At 47.6% G+C, this 18,612-nt stretch overlaps 1 protein-coding gene across 1 annotated transcript in view; it reads left to right on the forward strand.

The window, feature by feature from the left end:
* Nucleotides 1-18,612, forward strand: part of lmtk2 (lemur tyrosine kinase 2) — an 87,251-nt gene that overhangs the window by 67,631 nt on the left and 1,008 nt on the right. Inside the window, exons 9-19 of the mRNA XM_083779127.1 lie at nucleotides 2,714-2,798; nucleotides 5,371-5,492; nucleotides 6,610-6,759; nucleotides 8,095-9,128; nucleotides 9,171-10,407; nucleotides 10,720-11,988; nucleotides 12,559-12,970; nucleotides 13,151-13,371; nucleotides 14,154-14,286; nucleotides 15,859-16,000; nucleotides 17,089-17,325. Coding sequence (XP_083635253.1) covers nucleotides 2,714-2,798; nucleotides 5,371-5,492; nucleotides 6,610-6,759; nucleotides 8,095-9,128; nucleotides 9,171-10,407; nucleotides 10,720-11,988; nucleotides 12,559-12,970; nucleotides 13,151-13,371; nucleotides 14,154-14,286; nucleotides 15,859-16,000; nucleotides 17,089-17,325 — 5,042 coding nt within the window. The remainder of the gene's footprint in view (nucleotides 1-2,713; nucleotides 2,799-5,370; nucleotides 5,493-6,609; nucleotides 6,760-8,094; nucleotides 9,129-9,170; nucleotides 10,408-10,719; nucleotides 11,989-12,558; nucleotides 12,971-13,150; nucleotides 13,372-14,153; nucleotides 14,287-15,858; nucleotides 16,001-17,088; nucleotides 17,326-18,612) is intronic.

Consider the following 18,612-nt stretch of genomic DNA (forward strand, 5'->3'; position numbering starts at 1 on the left):
ACGCGGAAGCTTGACATTGAAGGCAAATGCTTTGCAAGGAATCTCTGGGAAATTGTGCCACGCGCCTCAGAGCCGGAAAGGGCGTCTACGTTTATGTCTATGTTGCCAGCCCTGGGAAGTAGTATTTACTCAAGCACAACGTACTGCTGCACCATTCTGGCTCAAATGTGAATCTCTGGTTTTCCTCCACAAGAATTGAGATCACAATTCTAAAATGTTCCATGAAAATCTTCATTGTCTTTAGTCTGTAGTTGCTGAACATTACTACATTCAAAATGTGTCACCTGGAGCCATAACTACTGTGGCTTTAAACAGACAACATCAACATGCTCGACTTAAACCACTCTTAGAGTATCTCTCTTGTAGCAAAAACTAAAACCTAAAATTAATTGGACAGACAACTAGTGGTGAACGATTCTTGGTCAAGAATGAGATCCCATAGGTGTCTGAACTCTGGATCTCAATCTTTTTTTGTCTCGATTAATTGTGCAGCACTAGTCTGTGGTCACATTCTCACCTAATACTTCGGTAGACTCAATGTGTTTGGGCGGAGAATTTGGGATTCTTGCATATTGAATTTGCTGCGGTTTGCCTTCACACTGTCATTCGCAGCAATTGGAAACGCAGCAGGGGGGACCTTTATCAATGTGTTCCATTCATAAACTAGCCTACACAGTGAAATCTATGGTGATAAAATTACACTCATAACGTGCATGTGTCGTGCCGTATGGGACCCCCCACCCCCTCTCTCTCTCTTTCTCTCTCTCTCTACGCACGCAGCCACGCACTGTTCTTTTGGGCATGGAGGCACAGCGCTGAGCACACTGATATAACTCCCCAGTCACTCCCCACACAGTGACAGCACTCCAGCACGCACAGACAGACAGACAGAATATTCTGTAGGCTATAATGGGCTACACTGCAGTGTTTTTATGTGTTTTCTTAAGCAATTGATTAATGTACACGTCCTCATTTCGATCAGGGCTTCACAGTCTCCTCATTCGACCACGTCTATCCACGGTAACGGGACATCTTTGCGCTGCGTAAAATATGCCTTCTCCGTCTCCAACTGTGTTCAGCTGCTCACCCGCCACATTGTTTGCTTCATTTCCTTTATTTACTGCGGATTGCATTCACACGGTGGCCGAACGGTTTGCAGGTCTTGATATCGGAACGTCGCTAGTTCGTATCCCCGGACCGGCACGTTAAAATTACCACTGCTGAAGTGCCCTTGGACAAGGCATTGAACCTCTACCATGAAATGTTCTATGAGCAGGGCCTGGCTGTAAACAAGTTATTGAGCTTAGTCCAGTTACCCTGGGTAAACATAGTACCTTTCCTTTCCTTACACCTGCACCGAATCGTAATCAATTGCGATTGGAAGCGAAGCGAAACCCCCGTTCTTGCTCGGAGTAAAATGCGATTCTTTGATACGCATTAGGATTCGAATGAGCCTTCACACCTGCCAAACGAAGTGCACTTTCTGAAAATGCGCAGCAGGATTTGCTTTAATCGCAGCAAAGCTCTCTGGTGTGAATGTGACCTGTGTCTCACCTAGTCACATGGATCTGACATGGATGTTGACCTGATGGGTCCAGATTCAATGTATCCCCTGAGCAAACATTTAATCACATGCACGGGAAACCAAGGGTTTAAATACGGCGTAGTAGAGGACAGTTTCAGCTTTAAAGTGCAGCTTTAACCCGGTTAGGACGGGAACCCCTTTTGGTATTTTATGGATTATATTATTCTTTAGCTATTGAAAAATACAGATCTACAAGCTCATAGCGCGGCACAGATATATATATATATATATATATATACTGTATCTTTGAATATATATTCTTTCCGAGCGAACGTTTTTAACTCAAATCTTTGCTTCTGGAGGGGTCCCTGGAACAACATATTTTCAGACGGGGGTCGGCGGCCAATTACATATCATTTCTGGGATCCTTGACATGAGAGCCACTGACATAGAAACACATGTTTTTCTGAAATCTGTCATGATTTAGAAGATATTTGTAGAATCGAACTTGGGTCTAAATGGATTAAGGACAATAAGTAAGACATAATAGTAGTTATTTCACCACTGGCGATCACTGTGCAGAGTTTGTATATTGTCGCTGCCGCAGCAGTGCCCTCTCCTGGCCAACAGCAGCAGCTGCACACACCAGCGGTCACTCAGGCCTGTCACAATGAACTGCAGCTTTACTCACTGACTGGACCTGCTAGCTAGGGCTGCAGTACCACACGAAGTGCCACACGAGGGCAGCAGAGTCAATAGGAGCTTGTCCATTGTTGGCTCGGGGGTAGAGTGTCTCGATGGTAACCGCAAGGTTGCCAGTTCGAACCCGGGCTCCCCCGGAGTTAGTGTTGAAGTGTCCTTGAGCAGGATACTGAACCCCTAATTGCTCCTGATGTGCTGGTTGGTGCCTTGCATGGTTTCCACCCATGGTGTGTGAATGGGTGAATGTAATGCACAATCTATTTAAAGCGCCTTGTATAAAGGCGCTATATAAATGCACCATTTACCATTTACCCCAGAGTTAGTGTCGAAGCCTTGAGACTCTGAACCCTCTGTTGATACAGTATATATAAATGAAGCCATTATGTTTGACTGTGTGTCTCACAGTGACATCATCATGGTTGTGATGAACTGTTCCCTGACTTAATGAATGAATCCATGCTGTTTGTCTCTCTGTTTCTCCCACAGTGACCTGGCTCTGAGGAACTGCTACCTGACAGCAGACCTGACCGTCAAGGTGGGAGACTACGGCATCGGACCCTACAGATACAAAGTAAGGACGCCTTTTTGTAGTTGTTTTAACTTCATTCCCAGCTATCCGCTGCCCACTGCCTCTGATATAGACCCATTCAGAAACGGGACTCATGGTCGCAGGCAACGTATTTCCTGTAGGCGGAGACGACATATCTGTGGTTTCCCCGCACCTCCTTCTACTACAGTGAATGAGGTTAGTCTGCCTCAAACGTTACTCTTTTACCTGCTTTTTACCAACACTAACATTACAAAGATGCCCAGAACATCGGGATGAACCTGTGACATTCTGTTTTTTATTTTATTTTTTTATGTTGCCACTACTGTTGGAGCAGCCATAAACTACACTGGTTCATCCCGATGTTCTGGGCATCTTTGTAATGTTAGTGTTAGTAAAAAGCAGGTAAAAGAGTAACGTTTGTGGTCTATAGCTACGCTTACTGCTTGTTAGAGTTGACCCGATGAAGATAGACCTGGTTATGGCTGAAACGTTGTCATGAATAAAGTCCTCTACTGTGAGCTGACACAGTGTACACACCATCACCTGTACAATGTTAGAGTTTTTATTATTTTATTATTTATTATTATTCATTTTTGCGTGTTTCACTTTGTTTGGATTCTTATTCCCAAACTTGATTTAATTAGACACAGCCCATATAGATGGATGGATGGATGGATGGATGGATATATTTTATTTCGGTCCATACAAGGAAAAAGGAGTACATACATTAAAATCCACTAATAACTAGTGGTACCGAAAAGGTGAAGGCAGAAGCCGAGGCTTATTGCACCTACCCTTTTTGAACATAAATTACACTAAGCAGAGAATATTGTCAGACATAGATTTCATTTTCTTTTGAACTATAAGGTTCTGGCCATTGATTGTGAGAAATCTAAGAAATCTAAGCCGAACTTAGATTTGGCCTATATTATGAAAAACGACACTTTTTATTTAGACCTGAGACAGATTCTACAAATGCCTTCTAAGTCCTGTTTTCAGAAAAACCCATGTTTCCATGTCAGTGGTTCTCAAACTATTTCATGTCAAGGACCCCCAGAATTATATGTATTTGGCCGCCGACCTCCATCTGAAAATATGTTGTTCCAGCCAGGGACCCCCCAGGCCATGAAGCAAAGATTTTAATTAAAAACGTTCGCTGTGAAAGAATATATAAACAAAGATTTGCGCCACATTTTCACAATAAAAAAAATGCAGATCTACAAGCTCGTATGAGCTTGTAGATCTGCTAGTTTTCAATAGCTAAACACAGGATGGTAGGGGCCAATAAGGAACCACATGCAGATAAAACAAAGCAGCGTTATAATAAATCACAGAACAACAATCAATACACAAGCAAGGGCCAACTCCAACATAGTTTTTAAAAGCTGACTTTGGGACAAAAGGGTTACGTTTTATTTTGTTAAGTCATTCCTGTCACTCAGTCTCTGTCTGCGGCAGCTAGAAATTACTAAATCAGACCCGAGATATAATTTCAAAGTTCAAACGACGCAGCCTTTTCTCTGATAATTCACCGTCAGTCTTTGGATCTGTGCAGTGTATATATATATATATCGTCCTGGAGTTGGGAATGTAACATAACCTTTCAAATCAAATGACTCGGCAGAAATAAGACAAATGCTATATCTTGGCCTTTGAACCCCCCCACCCCCCCCCCCCCCACAAGGCCATATTTCACTGTAGAATGAAGACCCGAGGGAAGGGAAATTTGACACGACGTCATTCTGTTTGTCTGTCTGTATGTCAGTCTGCATTCCTCCCTCATAAAGTGCTGAGCACGTTATTCTGGTTGTGCCAATGTAATGCTCACGAGATGTAAGGTCGCTTCTATTTGCGGCACGCGTTAGATCATATACTTGTGTGTGTGTGTGTGTGTGCACACGTGCATCTGACAAATGGTGAACTTGTGTCTGTCTTTTTTTTTTTATAAAGATATTTTCTTGTGCGGCTTATGCCTTTTATTGGTTTTTTGAAGGGACAGACAGTAGGCTGACAGGAAACGGGAGAGAGATGGGGAAGACATGCAGTAAAGGCCGTGTCGGGCTCGGGAGTCGAACCCGCGGCACACTGCGATTGGATTACCAGTCGGGTGCCCAGGCGGTTATGCCACCGCCTGGGCCACTTGTGTCTGTCTTGATGAGTGTTTTTCTTCATGGTGTTAAGTATCAGTCTGACCACCAGGGGTCCTCGAGGGGGTTCCAGGTGGTCCCACGCAGCTAAATGATGGAGAGTTGGTAACCAAATGGACCCTTATTGATCTTGAACTCTTGAGAGCATAAAATGAAACCAAATGGTTGAATTTTACGCCCTCAGAATATATTAGTATAAGTCATCATAGCTTAGTTTTCATTTAGTGTCCATTTAGTTTTCGTCAGCGAAAAATGGTAGTAGACGAAATCAACACTTGTCTCCAGGGTCCCCCCGGGGGGTCCCTGGGGGGTCCCCGGGGGGTCCCCGCACCCCACTTTGAGAACCACTGGTCTTATTACTATCGTGTGCCAAAGCAGCAAAACCCCATCTCGCCATCTGACTGTGATGCCGTGTCTCTCCTCTCCTTTTATTTGTGTGACTTCAGGAAGATTACATCATCACCGAAGACGATGTCTCCGCCCCCTTGCGCTGGTTGGCTCCCGAGCTGGTGGGGGAGCGCCATGGGGGCGTGGTCACCCTGGAGCAGACCAAGCCTGCCAACGTGTGGTGAGTCGGGGGAAGTGCATCCACGCTCATTTCTAACGGAGGTTAGAAATGAGCCAGAATCTGAATAGGGTGGGCGTGGTGAGAGGTTGCACCCCACTTTCCTCCACACTTCCACAGACTATTCATAAGTATACTCTGACAAGGTTCTAGGCTCACCTGCCCTCCATGTCTTCACATGTGGCCAAATATGACTAAGGGACTGCCATTGGATTTTCTTTAATTTTTCAAATGTCGTTTTCACGTCATATGAAAGCAGGGTGTCATAGCTTCATATTGGTTGTTCAGTTTGACCCACCAGTTTTGGAGATATGGCTTATAGAGTAATGTCTTGCAGAAAACAGCGATTTAAGAAAACAGGCTTGAAAGGTTCACTTCTGTGGACTCTAACATTACACCTACAGTAGCTACATGTTTAAGCTTTTATTTCATATTTACTTCTGACACTTATTTCCGACATGCTCTAATAATTATGTGAAGAGTCTGCCTGTGCTATTAACTCATTTTGGATAAAACAAAATTACGTTTTTCTCTGGTGAAAAGCTGGAGGTTGCGCGATGGCAAGCTCTCAGTAAAATCAGGTCACATATTGTACAGTTAATATGAAACACATATAGGCACATTTCAGCCATCTTTTGCCCATTGGGACCACTCTACGCAAGGTCATCTAACAGCGATGCGAGATCTTCTAGTCCATGTAATTGTTTTCATTGATTATTAGGAGGGAATCTGAATGGTTAATATCCTAACGGTTCCCCGCGGTTACTGTGATGTGATGTGGTGTGTGTGTGTGTGTGTGTGTGTGTGTGTGTGTGTGTGTGTGTGTGTGTGTGTGTGTGTGTGTGTGTGTGTGTGTGTGTGTGTGTGTGTGTGTGTGTGTGTGTGTGTGTGTGTGTGTGTGTGTGTGTGTGTGTGTGTGTGTGTGTGTCCTCAGGGCCCTGGGTGTCACCCTGTGGGAGCTGTTTGAGAACGCGGCCCAGCCCTAATGTGTACTCTGTGTGTGTGTGTGTGTGTCCTCAGGGCTCTGGGTGTCACCCTGTGGGAGCTGTTTGAGAACGCGGCCCAGCCCTAATGTGTACTCTGTGTGTGTGTGTGTGTGTGTGTGTGTGTGTGTCCTCAGGGCTCTGGGTGTCACCCTGTGGGAGCTGTTTGAGAACGCGGCTCAGCCCTACACACACCTGTCTGACCGCGAGGTGCTCAACCATGTGATCCGCGAGCAGCAAATCAAGCCCTTCAAACCGCAGCTGGAGCTGCCCTACTCCGACCGATGGTGAGGGGGGGGAAACTACACTTCCCAGGATGCACTGCGCTGCAGATTAATGTCTGGATTATAATGTGGTGGTGTGTGTGTGTGTGTGTGTGTGAGTGATTGGATCACATGTGTTAATCTTGTGAAGTGATTGGTCTGCTGTAAAGACACGTTGACCTGCAGCCAGCCACATGCATGGATCAAAGTTCTCTCAGTTGCCACGATTATTTTATCAAATCAAATCACACTTTATTTATAAAGCACATTTAAAAATGACTCATCGACCAAAGTGCTGTACAAGTCAAGAAAACGTATAGCATCAACAATAAAATCAATACATCAATGGCAAGCAGGTACATATAGATATAATACGACACTGAGATAAGAGGTGATCAAATAAAAGGTTGGAATTAAGCTAGGCTGTGATTAAAAGCCATTTGGGAGTCATTTGGATTCCATAGAAGCCAGCATGTCTTCTGTGGAAGCAAGTTGTGCAGCGGACAACCTCTCGATGCATGTTTTTTAATATTTTAATGCCCTGTCAAAATGGCATGTTGTTCAGCCTAATTGGTACTGTAACCATATTGGCCCTGTGCAGGCCAATACAAAAACCTTTGAAATTTGTGATTGTGAAGCCTGAAAACCAAACAGAAATTATTATTTTTGAACAGCTATAAACGGCTATTGTGTAGATTCTGTCTAAACACAAACATTAAATGCCATTGACAATGAATGGAGAATTCACGTCAAATGTGTCTGAGCAAATCTGTTGTTTGTATGTCTGTTGGTATGTCGGTATGTTGGTATGTCGGTGTGTCTGTCGGTGTGTCTGTCGGTGTGTCTGTCGGTGTGTATGTCGGTGTGTCTGTCGGTGTGTATGTCGGTGTGTCTGTCTGTGTGTCTGTCGGTGTGTATGTCGGTGTGTCTGTCGGTGTGTATGTCGGTGTGTATGTCGGTGTGTATGTCGGTGTGTCTGTCGGTGTGTATGTCGGTGTGTCTGTCTGTGTGTATGTCGGTGTGTATGTCGGTGGAAACCCTTGGCCACTATGGGACCACTATTATTGGTGACATAACTAAGGTATGTTTCAAGGTCGGCATAAGGTCACTAATGGCCTAAAGGATTTAGAACAGCAGTTGTAATAGACATTACATGTATTATTTTTACTTTGTTTTATTGGATGATGTACAATGCCCCTCACTTCACACGTGTGTGATTTATTTTATTCACATTCCAATGTTGAATGCTAAAAAGAAACCCACAATGAAATTGCTATTTTTTGTTTCATTAAATTAATTGTCAACCTAACGCCCTTTTTAATCCATACACATGTCCCCCCCCTGTTGTCCTAACCTCAGGTACGAGGTGCTGCAGTTCTGTTGGCTGTCTGCGGACAAGCGCGCCACGGCGGAGGAGGTCCACCGGCTGCTCACCTACCTGCGCATGCAGGGCCAGAAGGACATGGAGGAGGACTTCCAGCTGCGCTGGGACGCCCTGAAGCCCAACCCGTCGGCCCGGGCGCAGGCCAACACCGTCACGCACTCCTCCTCCTCCTCCTTCCCCATCCTGGAGCAGTTCGCCGAGGACGCGCTGCGCCAGGAGATCGACGAGGTGCTGACCGTCACCGAGACCAGCCGCGGCCTCAGCTTCGAGTACGTGTGGGAGGCGGCCAAGCACGACCACTACGATGGCAGCCACGCCCACGGCGGCAGCGGGCATCGCCCGGGCATGGACACCACGCTCAACTACCACAGCATGTTCTTCCCCGCGTCCACAGAGGACATCCAGGCACACTTCCCCGACACTGCCTCCGGCGCGGACAGGATGGGGGATATCAGCAGCAGCGCGCCTTCGGGGATACCCGGCGTCCTGCCCGTGTTCGACTCGCAGAAGCCTGCGGGCGGGAGCGAGTATTACATCCAGCTGGAGGAGCAAGGGGAGAGCGGAGCGGTGGCTCACAGGAGGAGGTCGGACGTGGACGCTTTGTCGTCGGCCAGGCAGGAGTTCGTGGTCCTCCAGGACGTGCGTCTGGACGAGTCGAGCACCGACGCGGACTTCTTCCACCAGAGCATCGACTCCAAGGACTCGTACCTGCCGGACAGCCACGTCTGGTCCTCCCTGGAGAACGACAGCCCCTACCACACCAACATCTTCACCGAGGAGGGCGGCGGAGGGTCCAAGCCCGAGGAGGAGTCTCCCTCCTGGAGACGAGGCTTCATGGAGCTCCCCGAACGCAACGGGACGAACCCCTTTAACAACCACAGCAAAGCCCCTCTGGCCCAGGAGGTCAACACGGACGACATTCTGGGGGACGATTCTTTTTTAGGGGATGTGGTGCGTCCGGGCGCGCCTCGTCTGCAGGACTATCCGGAGAAGGAGGGGGAGGAGGAGGAGGAGGGGGAGGAGGGGGAGGAGGGGGGCGTGGACGCGGCAGGTCTCCTGAGCAGCGACAAGCTGACGGGGAACTTTGCGTTCCTCACGGACCACAGCCTGATGAGGGAGCACTCGGGCTTGTCGGGGAAAAGCGTAAGTCCGCAGAGCTTCCTCTCGCCGGGCATGGCTCACATGCCGGAGGAGAGCTTCAGGATGAGCTCCTGGGACAACCTGGAGTCCTTGAACAGCTTCGGCAGCACGCCGGAGATGTCCCGTCTGAAACCCATAGCGCTTAGCCCGTCCCCGACACCACAAGACTTGTTGGACTTGCCAACAAGTCCCGGACCGGGGGATTTCTATCGGACCCTCGAAAACCAATCGCCGGTGCCTTCCATCACGGTCGTTGCGGAAGACGACGTCTCGAGCAGCGGCCAGCTGCCGGACAAGAACGGTTCGTTCGCCGATGACGACGACGTGGCCCCGTCGCATTCCTCCGACACGGGCATCGACTCCGCGTTCGACTCCATCTCGGAGAGAACCGAGGTTCCCCCCACGCTCTCTCAAAGTGCCACGACAGACTCTCTGTGCACGGATGCCAAAACCGCCAGCCTCGACGACGTCGACCTGGAAACCTCGCGGCAGGACGACGGCGTTCTTCCGCCCGTAGCAGCAGCAGCAGCAGTTGTAGTAGTAGGAATCGAGGACGAGGAAGATGAGGATCCGGGCGAATTGAAAGTGGTCCCCGCGTCGTCCCCTCCCCACTACAACGGCCACGGCCACGGCGAAGAAGGCCTGCTAACGATAACGAGCGACGACCTGCTGAGCGAGCTCATCGAGGACGCGGAGGACGAGCTCCAACCCGCTCTGTCCGAAGACCACGAGGAGGAGGAGACCTTCTCTCCTCTGTCTGAAGACCACGAGGAGAAGGAGACCTTCGGGGACGCTCTTCCTCCTGTCACATCAACATCATCGTCCCTGCTGGTCTCTGGGTCGTCCATGGACCTGATCAGCCAGGACAGTGTGCTGGTCTCTGGGCTGTCCATGGACCACCTCAGCCAGGACAGTCTCCTGGAGGACAATCTGCTGATCTCAGGGACATCCATGGACCTGATGAGCCAGGAGATTGTGCTGGTCTCTGGGCCATCCTTGGACCACCTCAGCCAGGACAGCCTCCTGGAGGACAGCCTGCCCACGGTGGACGACTCGGCCCAGACGCCTGACTCCATGCAGTCCCTGGAGGAGAGCCACAGACTGGGAGACGCAGTCCAAGACTCCATGGACTCCCTGGACATCCACAGGTAAGGCCGTCACCACTACACATTTCATTTAAGTTGACGATTCATTGTCAAACAGATAACTTGAGATTAACGACTACCATTTGTATTTATGTTTCGCTCTTTTAGGCTTCGTAGTCACAAATCGCAGATGTGACAATTAATAATGAATTCATGCTTTTTTTCTTTCAAACATTTTACAAACTAGCGGAAATAGTTGATCTACAAGCTTACAACACGTTTACAACATGGAAACGATTGGTGATCACTGATTAATTGCGATTATCTGGACTAATTGCGATGGTGTAATAATTGTGACGGGCCTCTCCTCCACAGGCTGGGAGACCCCGACGACCAGCTGATCATGACTCCGCTAGCTCCTCACAAACTCCAGCCGCCGTGCAACAAGGTGGCGGACAGCGGCTACGAGACGGAGAACCTCGAGTCCCCCGAGTGGAACTCGGGACCCGCAGTCGTCGCCATCGCCGGAGACGACCACCCCCCCCTGGGAGAGAACGGCGTGAGCGTCGCAGAGGAGGACGACGAGGAGGAGGCGGAGACGAAAGAACACGCGGTTGTCGAACTGGCGTCGCTGGCTCCCCCGGAAATCGTGATCTCCGAGGTGGAGAATGAACTTGTGATCTCCGAATTAGATAACGTGCTGGAGGCTGAATTAGATATCGTACGGGAGGCTGAATTAGATATCGTACGGGAGGCTGAATTAGATATCGTACGGGAGGCTGAATTAGATATCGTACGGGAGGCTGAATTAGATATCGTACGGGAGGCTGAATTAGATATCGTACGGGAGGCTGAATTAGATATCGTAGTGGAGGCTGAAGTAGATATCGCAGCGGAAGCTGAATTAGATATCGTAGCGGAAGCTGAATTAGATATCGTAGCGGAAGCTGAATTAGATATCGCAGCGGAAGCTGAACTAGATATCGTAGCGGAGGCTGAACTAGATATCGTAGCGGAGGCTGAACTAGATATCGTAGCGGAGGCTGAACTAGATATCGTAGCGGAGGCTGAACTAGATATCGTAGCGGAGGCTGAACTAGATATCGCAGCGGAAGCTGAATTAGAGGCGGTAGGTCCGGGCCGCGGGGGGGTCGGGGAGCATGCGGAACCCTTCATGGGAGGAAACTACAGAGACTCTGCGTATTTCTCGGACAACGAATCGGAACTGGAGAAGAAGCCCAGCGACGAGACGAACGTGGCCTCGCTGGGTTCCTCCGAGGAGGGCTCCTGGCGGCCGGAACCCAGCTCGACCCACGAGGTGGTCGGCGCGCCGTCCAGCGCCGTCGGTCCAACGGTTCAGGTAGAGTCTTCCAGAGACGTGGACGTGGACTCGGGTCCTTCCGGCGCCGAGCGGGAAGAACCTCGGATAGCGGCGGAGCCGCTGGCTGACGTGGAGGAGACGGACGTGGTTCCTAACGCCGACGGGAGCGTTCGTCCGCTGGTTGACGTAGCGGAGACGGGCGTTCCTCGCCACGGGAGCGTTGTGCCACAGCTGGATTCGACCGCTGACCACAACGGTCACAAGGAGCAGCCGGAAACGTGTGACCAAGAGATGGACAGACTGGACTTCTACCCAGACTTCAGGTATGGATGGAACTGCTAATATTTTACTGGTATTTTACTCTTGAACACGTAATGAAATAATCGTGATAACCGTCATTATTCCTCTCACTAAAATCCAAGGTTATAATGTATTCTTTATAGTTTAGTTTTAGTTCGTTTTGACAAGTTTCTTTAGTTTGAGTTCGTTTTTAGAGGGGGTTTGCTAGTTTTATGTTTGTGAAAATGCTTCGTTTTAGTTGCGCTTTTATTAGTTATAGTTTTTTTTCACACTTATTTTATTTTCTAGGTTATAGTGCAGCATTCAAAAAGGTCAGAGTAAGTAGGCCTATTGTGTAATATATAAACGCAACAAAAGATACAATATCAAAAATATATATTGAGTTGCCGACTGTCAACGAGAAAAAGGAAAACAAACAGTATTTTGTCCATAATTTCAGTTTGTTTTAGTTGGTTTTGTAAACGCGTAAAATACAGTTTCAGTTGGTCATCTTTTTTTTTATATATTTTTTTTATTTATTTCAGTCTTTAATATTATTTTTTGCTATTTTGGTTCTTGTTAACTCTAATAACATCCATCCCTGTGACGTCCAGGTCCTACTCGGAGCAGCCTGGAGGTGGACCACCGTCGTCGTCGTCTTCATCAGAGAACATAGTGGTGGAAACCACCTCCTCCTCACCTCCTCCAGCAGTACCTCCTCTTCCTCCTCCTCCTCCTTCTCCCTCACATCCTCCTCCTCTTCCTCCTTCTCCCTCACATCCTCCTCCTCCTCCACCTCCTCCTCTTCCTCCTCCTTCTCCCTCACATCCTCCTCCTCCTCCTCCTCCTACCTCAGCGGAGAGCGGTGGCACCGCGCTGCACGCCAAGCTAACGCGGACCTACGCCAGCAGCAGCAGCGACGGGCCCAAGACCATCAAGGAGCCCGACGTGGAAGGACGTTACCTCCTGGGGACCAGGAGGGAGGCGCCCTGCCCCTCCTCCCCCTCCTCTGGCCTGGACGGACAGGTAATTATTACACAATCACAATTATCTGAGATAACTTAACTTATCGTCTGTTATGTTCATATATTTTCAAAGATTTTCCCCAAAGAATAAGCAGATCTATAACGATTCAAGTTCCAATGTTCAATTGACTTATTTTCCATGACAAATGAATGGTGGACTTATCATTTCTCATGGGCGCAGCCGTACGGAGGCCAGGAGGACGGCATGGAGGCTGACGAGGAGGACGTGCTGAGCGACGAGGAGGACTCTGACGAGGACATGCGTCACTACCGCGTCACACACAGCTCCTCCAGCGAGGAGGACAGCGACGACGACCACACCGTGCACCCCGTCCCGCTCATCGTGTCCGACGACACGGCCGCCAAGAACCTCAAGAGCCTGCTGAAGACCCCCAACACCAGGTTTGGGATTTATTCATTTTAGTTTAGTTTTAAAAAAACCCATTTAGACCTGAGGACGATTCTACAAACGCTGTCTAAATCCTGACCGTTGTCTAGCAAACATTATGTTTCTGTGTCAGTGGTGACAGGCCTTATACCCTGAAGACGGCACTTGCATCTGCCAAAACGTTGGTTCCTACTCTGCATCCTAATAAATAATCGGCACTTTGTCTATCAGTGTGTCCGGCCACTCTTTTGTCTTTTTAAGACTTATCTTTTTAGATGTTTCTGCCGTGAGCTGGCACCACTACTAAGACTGGTGTGCGTTTAGCATCCTCCTGCACAGTCTGTCAGTGGTGCTCAACCTTTTTCATGTCAAGGACCCTCAGAATTATCTGTAGTTGGCCAGTTGGCCACCGACCCCCATCTGAAAATGTTCTTCCAGGGACCCCCCACAAGCAAAGATATGAGTTAAAAACGTTCGCTGTGAAAGTATTATATTCAAAGATTTGCGCCACAATTTCACAATTTTTCTAAAAATAGCAGATCTATAAGCTCGTAGAGTGGCACTCGGTGACGCGCTATGAGCTTGTAGATCTGCTATTTTTCAATACCTAAAGTATAACATAAGGGTTAAAACACCAATATGGTGTAAATTATTTTCAAAGTTAGTTTTAGTTAGTTTTGTAAACACACAATACAGTTTCAGTTAGTTATCGTTCATTTTCTAATTCAAATTTTTATTTAGTTCAGCGAATGGAATTGTTGTTTAAATTTTGTTAATAAATCGCCCCCCTCCCCAGCCTGGACCTCACAACGGACGAGACCCCCGCTGTGACGTCATCTTCCCCAGCAGCGGGATGCAACGACTCTGCTGCCGCTGACAGGAGAGCTGTGTCCTTCTTTGATGATGTCACCGTCTACCTGTTTGACCAGGTACACACGCGAGCATGGTTTTGTTGAGTACAGAGTGACGTAGAGGGTGCGCTGTGACTGGCCACTCGCTGTGATTGACAGCCTACACCTAAACCTAACCCTAACCTTAACCTCAGTAAAACAAACTATACCTAACCCTAACCTTAGTAAAACTATACCTAAACCTAACCCTAACCTTAACCTCAGTAAAACTATACCTAAACCTAACCTCAGTAAAACTATACCTAAACCTAACCTCAGTAAAACTATACCTAAACCTAACCTCAGTAAAACTAGCGCAGTGGCTGGGGGGCGTTTCCAAGAACCTGAATCCGAGGACGAAACCATGCTAGCTGTGCACACATTTTTAAAGGCCTGTTTCATAGTCCAGTCCAGTTATAGGTGATAAGGTGACCACCGAAACAGTGCTTAGTAAAAACAGAGATATGTGTTTGGGTGAAGTGGTGAGTCTCTTACCACCGCCTCAGTGACGTCATGTTGTAGTTTTAATAAAAACAGAGAGATGTGTTTTGGTGAAGCGGTTTGATTGATTGATCAAAAGGATAAATTCACAAGAAAGCTGTTAGGCTTGTTTCCATTGTGGTCCTCTTGGGGAAAGGGAAGGGGAGCAACAGACAATAACAGTACAATACCGACAAAAACAGGAGGCAAAAAACAAACATAAAACAAAAGACAGTACAAAATTCATATAAACTGACCAATAAAACTGAATTTCTTTTATTTTTTCCCCCTTACTTTTATTAATGTTTTTTCATTTGTGCCATTTATCTATTCTACACTATATTTACACTATATTTTCGGCCAACCATTTTTTTAATGTGGATTTAAAAATATCAAAGCGGTGAGTCTCATACCACCGTGGCTCAGTGACATCATGTTGGTAGTTTTAGTAAAAACAAAGAGATGTGTTTTGGTGACGCGGTGAGTCTCTTACCACCGCGGCTCAGTGACGTCATGTTGTAGTTTTAGTAAAAACAGATGTGTTTTGGTGAAGTGGTGAGTCTCTTACCACCGCGGCTCAGTGACGTCATGTTGTAGTTTTAGTAAAAACAGAGATGTGTTTGGGTGAAGCGGTGAGTCTCCTACCACCGCGGCTCTGTGACGTCATGTTGTAGTTTTAGTAAAAACAGAGAGATGTGTTTGGGTGAAGCGGTGAGTCTCTTACCACTGCGGCTCAGTGACGTCATGTTGTAGTTTTCGGTGGTCACCTTATCACCTAAATCTGGAGTATGTATAATAATGGGGGACGAGGAATTACTATTCTGTGCTTATCTGGTTGCAACTCGAGCGGCACTCAGTCGGCTAAGCGAACATCGCAACCTTCGACACTTTAGCTCGCTCGTGGCTCAAGTTCGCTTGAGACGGCGCGCCTCCTTCGCGGTCTAAAACTATACTTTATCAGCCACACAAAACTAGTCTGCGGTTGTTTGGAAAAAATATCGGCGGCAGCGGGACCAGGAGGTGTGTGTTAGGGAGTCTAGTGACTAGCGCGCTACCGAGCTGGCTGCCAGAACGGATATGATATTAGCGTACGGTTGAGCTGAACTGGCGCCGTGTTGTGCTGCTTTGCAGGAGACCCCCACCAAGGAGCTGGGAGAGGAGCACGGCACCGCCCCCAACAGTCAGGGGTCAGAGTTCAGCCCTGGGCCCGCCGCCGGTACCACCGGCTACCTGAGCAGGTTCCACAACTCTGAGAGCTCCACCGACGAGGAAGGTACGTAACCGCACGCACACGCCTCCCTCCACACACTCTGCATTACAGCTGCTATAAGCAATGATATGTCACATTTTTAATTACCTTTTTTTGGGGTATTCAGACAGCCAGTAATAGGTAAAACGCTCCCACAAAAAAATGATTCTCTGTGACACATCTAGGAGACGCAATCTGCATTCAAAGACTTTTCCTAGAAGCTATGTCATTGGTCGATTTGTCTGTCTACTTCTTGATTGGTTAGTAATTTCGACCAGGTTTTTTTTCGACCAATGAGAAAGCTTCTAGGAACATCTGTGTGTTTTACTCATTGCTAGCTGAAAAAAAAAAAAAAAAAGGTAATTAAAATTTTGACATATTATTGCTTATTGCTTTAACTCAAGACGATTCATTAAAAAAGTGTTTAATCTATTATCTTGTCATATCTTAACCGACTTCTCATACCAGGTACGGTGCTTCAAGCAGGTGAGTTTTGGTCGTGACAGAGACACTCCGTTTTTGATCCATCTGATTAAAATCTTTAATCTTTCGACAGCCCTATTTTTTTTTTTATTGTTTTTCTTTATAAAAAAAAGGTTTCAAATAGAGACTTTAATCAAATCAAATCTCGGGTCTCCGATCGCCAAGCGTACCACATTAGGCTGATAGTGAACGGTGAGTCCCCGGTTCAATCCCCGGGCCGGGCGGCCGACCTTTGACTGCATGTCACTCCCCGACTCTTCTCCCTCACTTCACTGTCTCAGTTCTTCTAATTCATTTCAAGATTTTGCACGTTTTTTTTTTTACAAAAAAAAGGTCAGTATGTCAGTAATCGGAGGTCTACGACTCCAAAAGAAAATCGGGATTGGACCAAAACCTTCCGTCTTGGTGTCAGGCTCCTTATCTGTACTTCTGTAGCAGTGTTCATTTTGTTGACTAAGACTGAAAGACTTAAAATTTTGATATTTAGTCGACTAAGTCTAGACTAAAACGAAACAATTTCAACTGACAAAATAGGGCTAAACTAAATGTTGTTATTCAAAAAGACTAAATGAGAATTTGCGTTAGCATTTTTAGTGTTTTCTCATCGGTTGAAAAACTCTTCCCAACAGGCGGAGGTTTCGAGTGGGACGACGACTTCTCGTCGCCGGACCCCTCCTCCTTCCTGTCCAAGGCGACCTCTGACCTCTCGGGAGGGGGGTCCTCCAAGGTCACGGGGTCATCTCCCGCCTCCTCGGAGCCCAACTGGACCAGCGCCGCCTCCAACTACTCCCGTTTCTCCATCTCTCCGGCCAACATCGCCTCCTTCTCCATCACCCACCTCACAGACTCCGACATCGAACAGGGCGGTGAGTTAAGGCTCATACATAGTCTGGATTTTCGGTGGTGGGGTGACCACCGAACTATAACATGACGTCACGAGCTGCGGTGAAGAGCAAACCACCGCCCCATTCCTTCTCTCTGTTTTTACTCACCACGGCTCAACGTCACCTCACCACTGGAGTGGTGGTCACCCCACCACTGAAAATCCAGACTATGAGCCTTTAGTTAACACCTTTTGGGTGGGAACCCCTTTTGGTGTTTTAAACAATTATGTTATAATTTAGCTATTGAAAAATAGCAGACCTCATAGCGCGCCACCGAGTGCCTCGCTACGAGCTTGTAGGTCTGCTATTAAACATCGTGAAAATATGGCGCAAATCTTTGAATATATTCTTTCAGAGCGAATGTTTTTAACTAAAACCTTTGCTTCTGGAGTGGTTCCTGGAACAACATATAACAACCCGGTCGGCGGCTAAATACAGATATGTTTGGGGGTCATTGACATGAAAATCTTTAAGAACGACTCATATAGAAACATGAGGTTTTTCAGCAAACTGTCAGGATTTAGAAGACATTTGTAGAATCGTTCCCAGGTCAAAATTAACCTGACTTTGCCAGATGGGGGCGGTATTGAGTAACCATGTTCCCCAAGACAGCATCCATCTGAGATCGCTCAGGGGGCTGAGCTAACACCGAACCGCTCCCGGTTCGAACCAATCAGCGTGAGCTAAGGGCGGGATATGTGCGAAACCGGCTGTCACACCTACCATACATCACGTAGACACGTCAATATGATTGATTGTGTTTGCACGCCCACACGGTGATAGACAGACGGTCCCATCCAATCATCTACCAAGTATCTTGAAAAAAAGGAACAGCCCCGTCATCGAATTGGCTCCAGAGATCCCAGATCCCAATAAGCTGTGAAACAAATGTGTGTAGCAAGCTTCTTGGATCTGGCAGCGTCAGGTTAGGTCAAAATGGGTTAACACCTTTTTTTTTAAGGGGAATGAATCAAAATGAAGGCGCTAGCAGGGCCGTAGCTGACCATTTGGTTGCCCTAATCGTGGGATCTTTTTGCTGCCAACCCCCGCTCCCAACGAGAGAGCTGCTAATTACTCATGCAGATCGGCTATTTTCGACGCACACATGGCCGCTCGTTATTACACAGGGTTATTTTGGGGGTGTGCTTGGCACTTTTTGGCACATTCTGTTGCCCCCCCTCGGTGTGTTTCTCCTACGGACAGTGCTTATTGCGCTTATAGGTAGCGACGGCACTGGGCGCTGGTGTGCCGGCAGATTTTACTCTGAAA

Source organism: Protomyctophum parallelum (assembly GCF_964188405.1).
Source record: "Protomyctophum parallelum genome assembly, chromosome: 13".
NCBI classification, from domain to species: domain Eukaryota; kingdom Metazoa; phylum Chordata; class Actinopteri; order Myctophiformes; family Myctophidae; genus Protomyctophum; species Protomyctophum parallelum.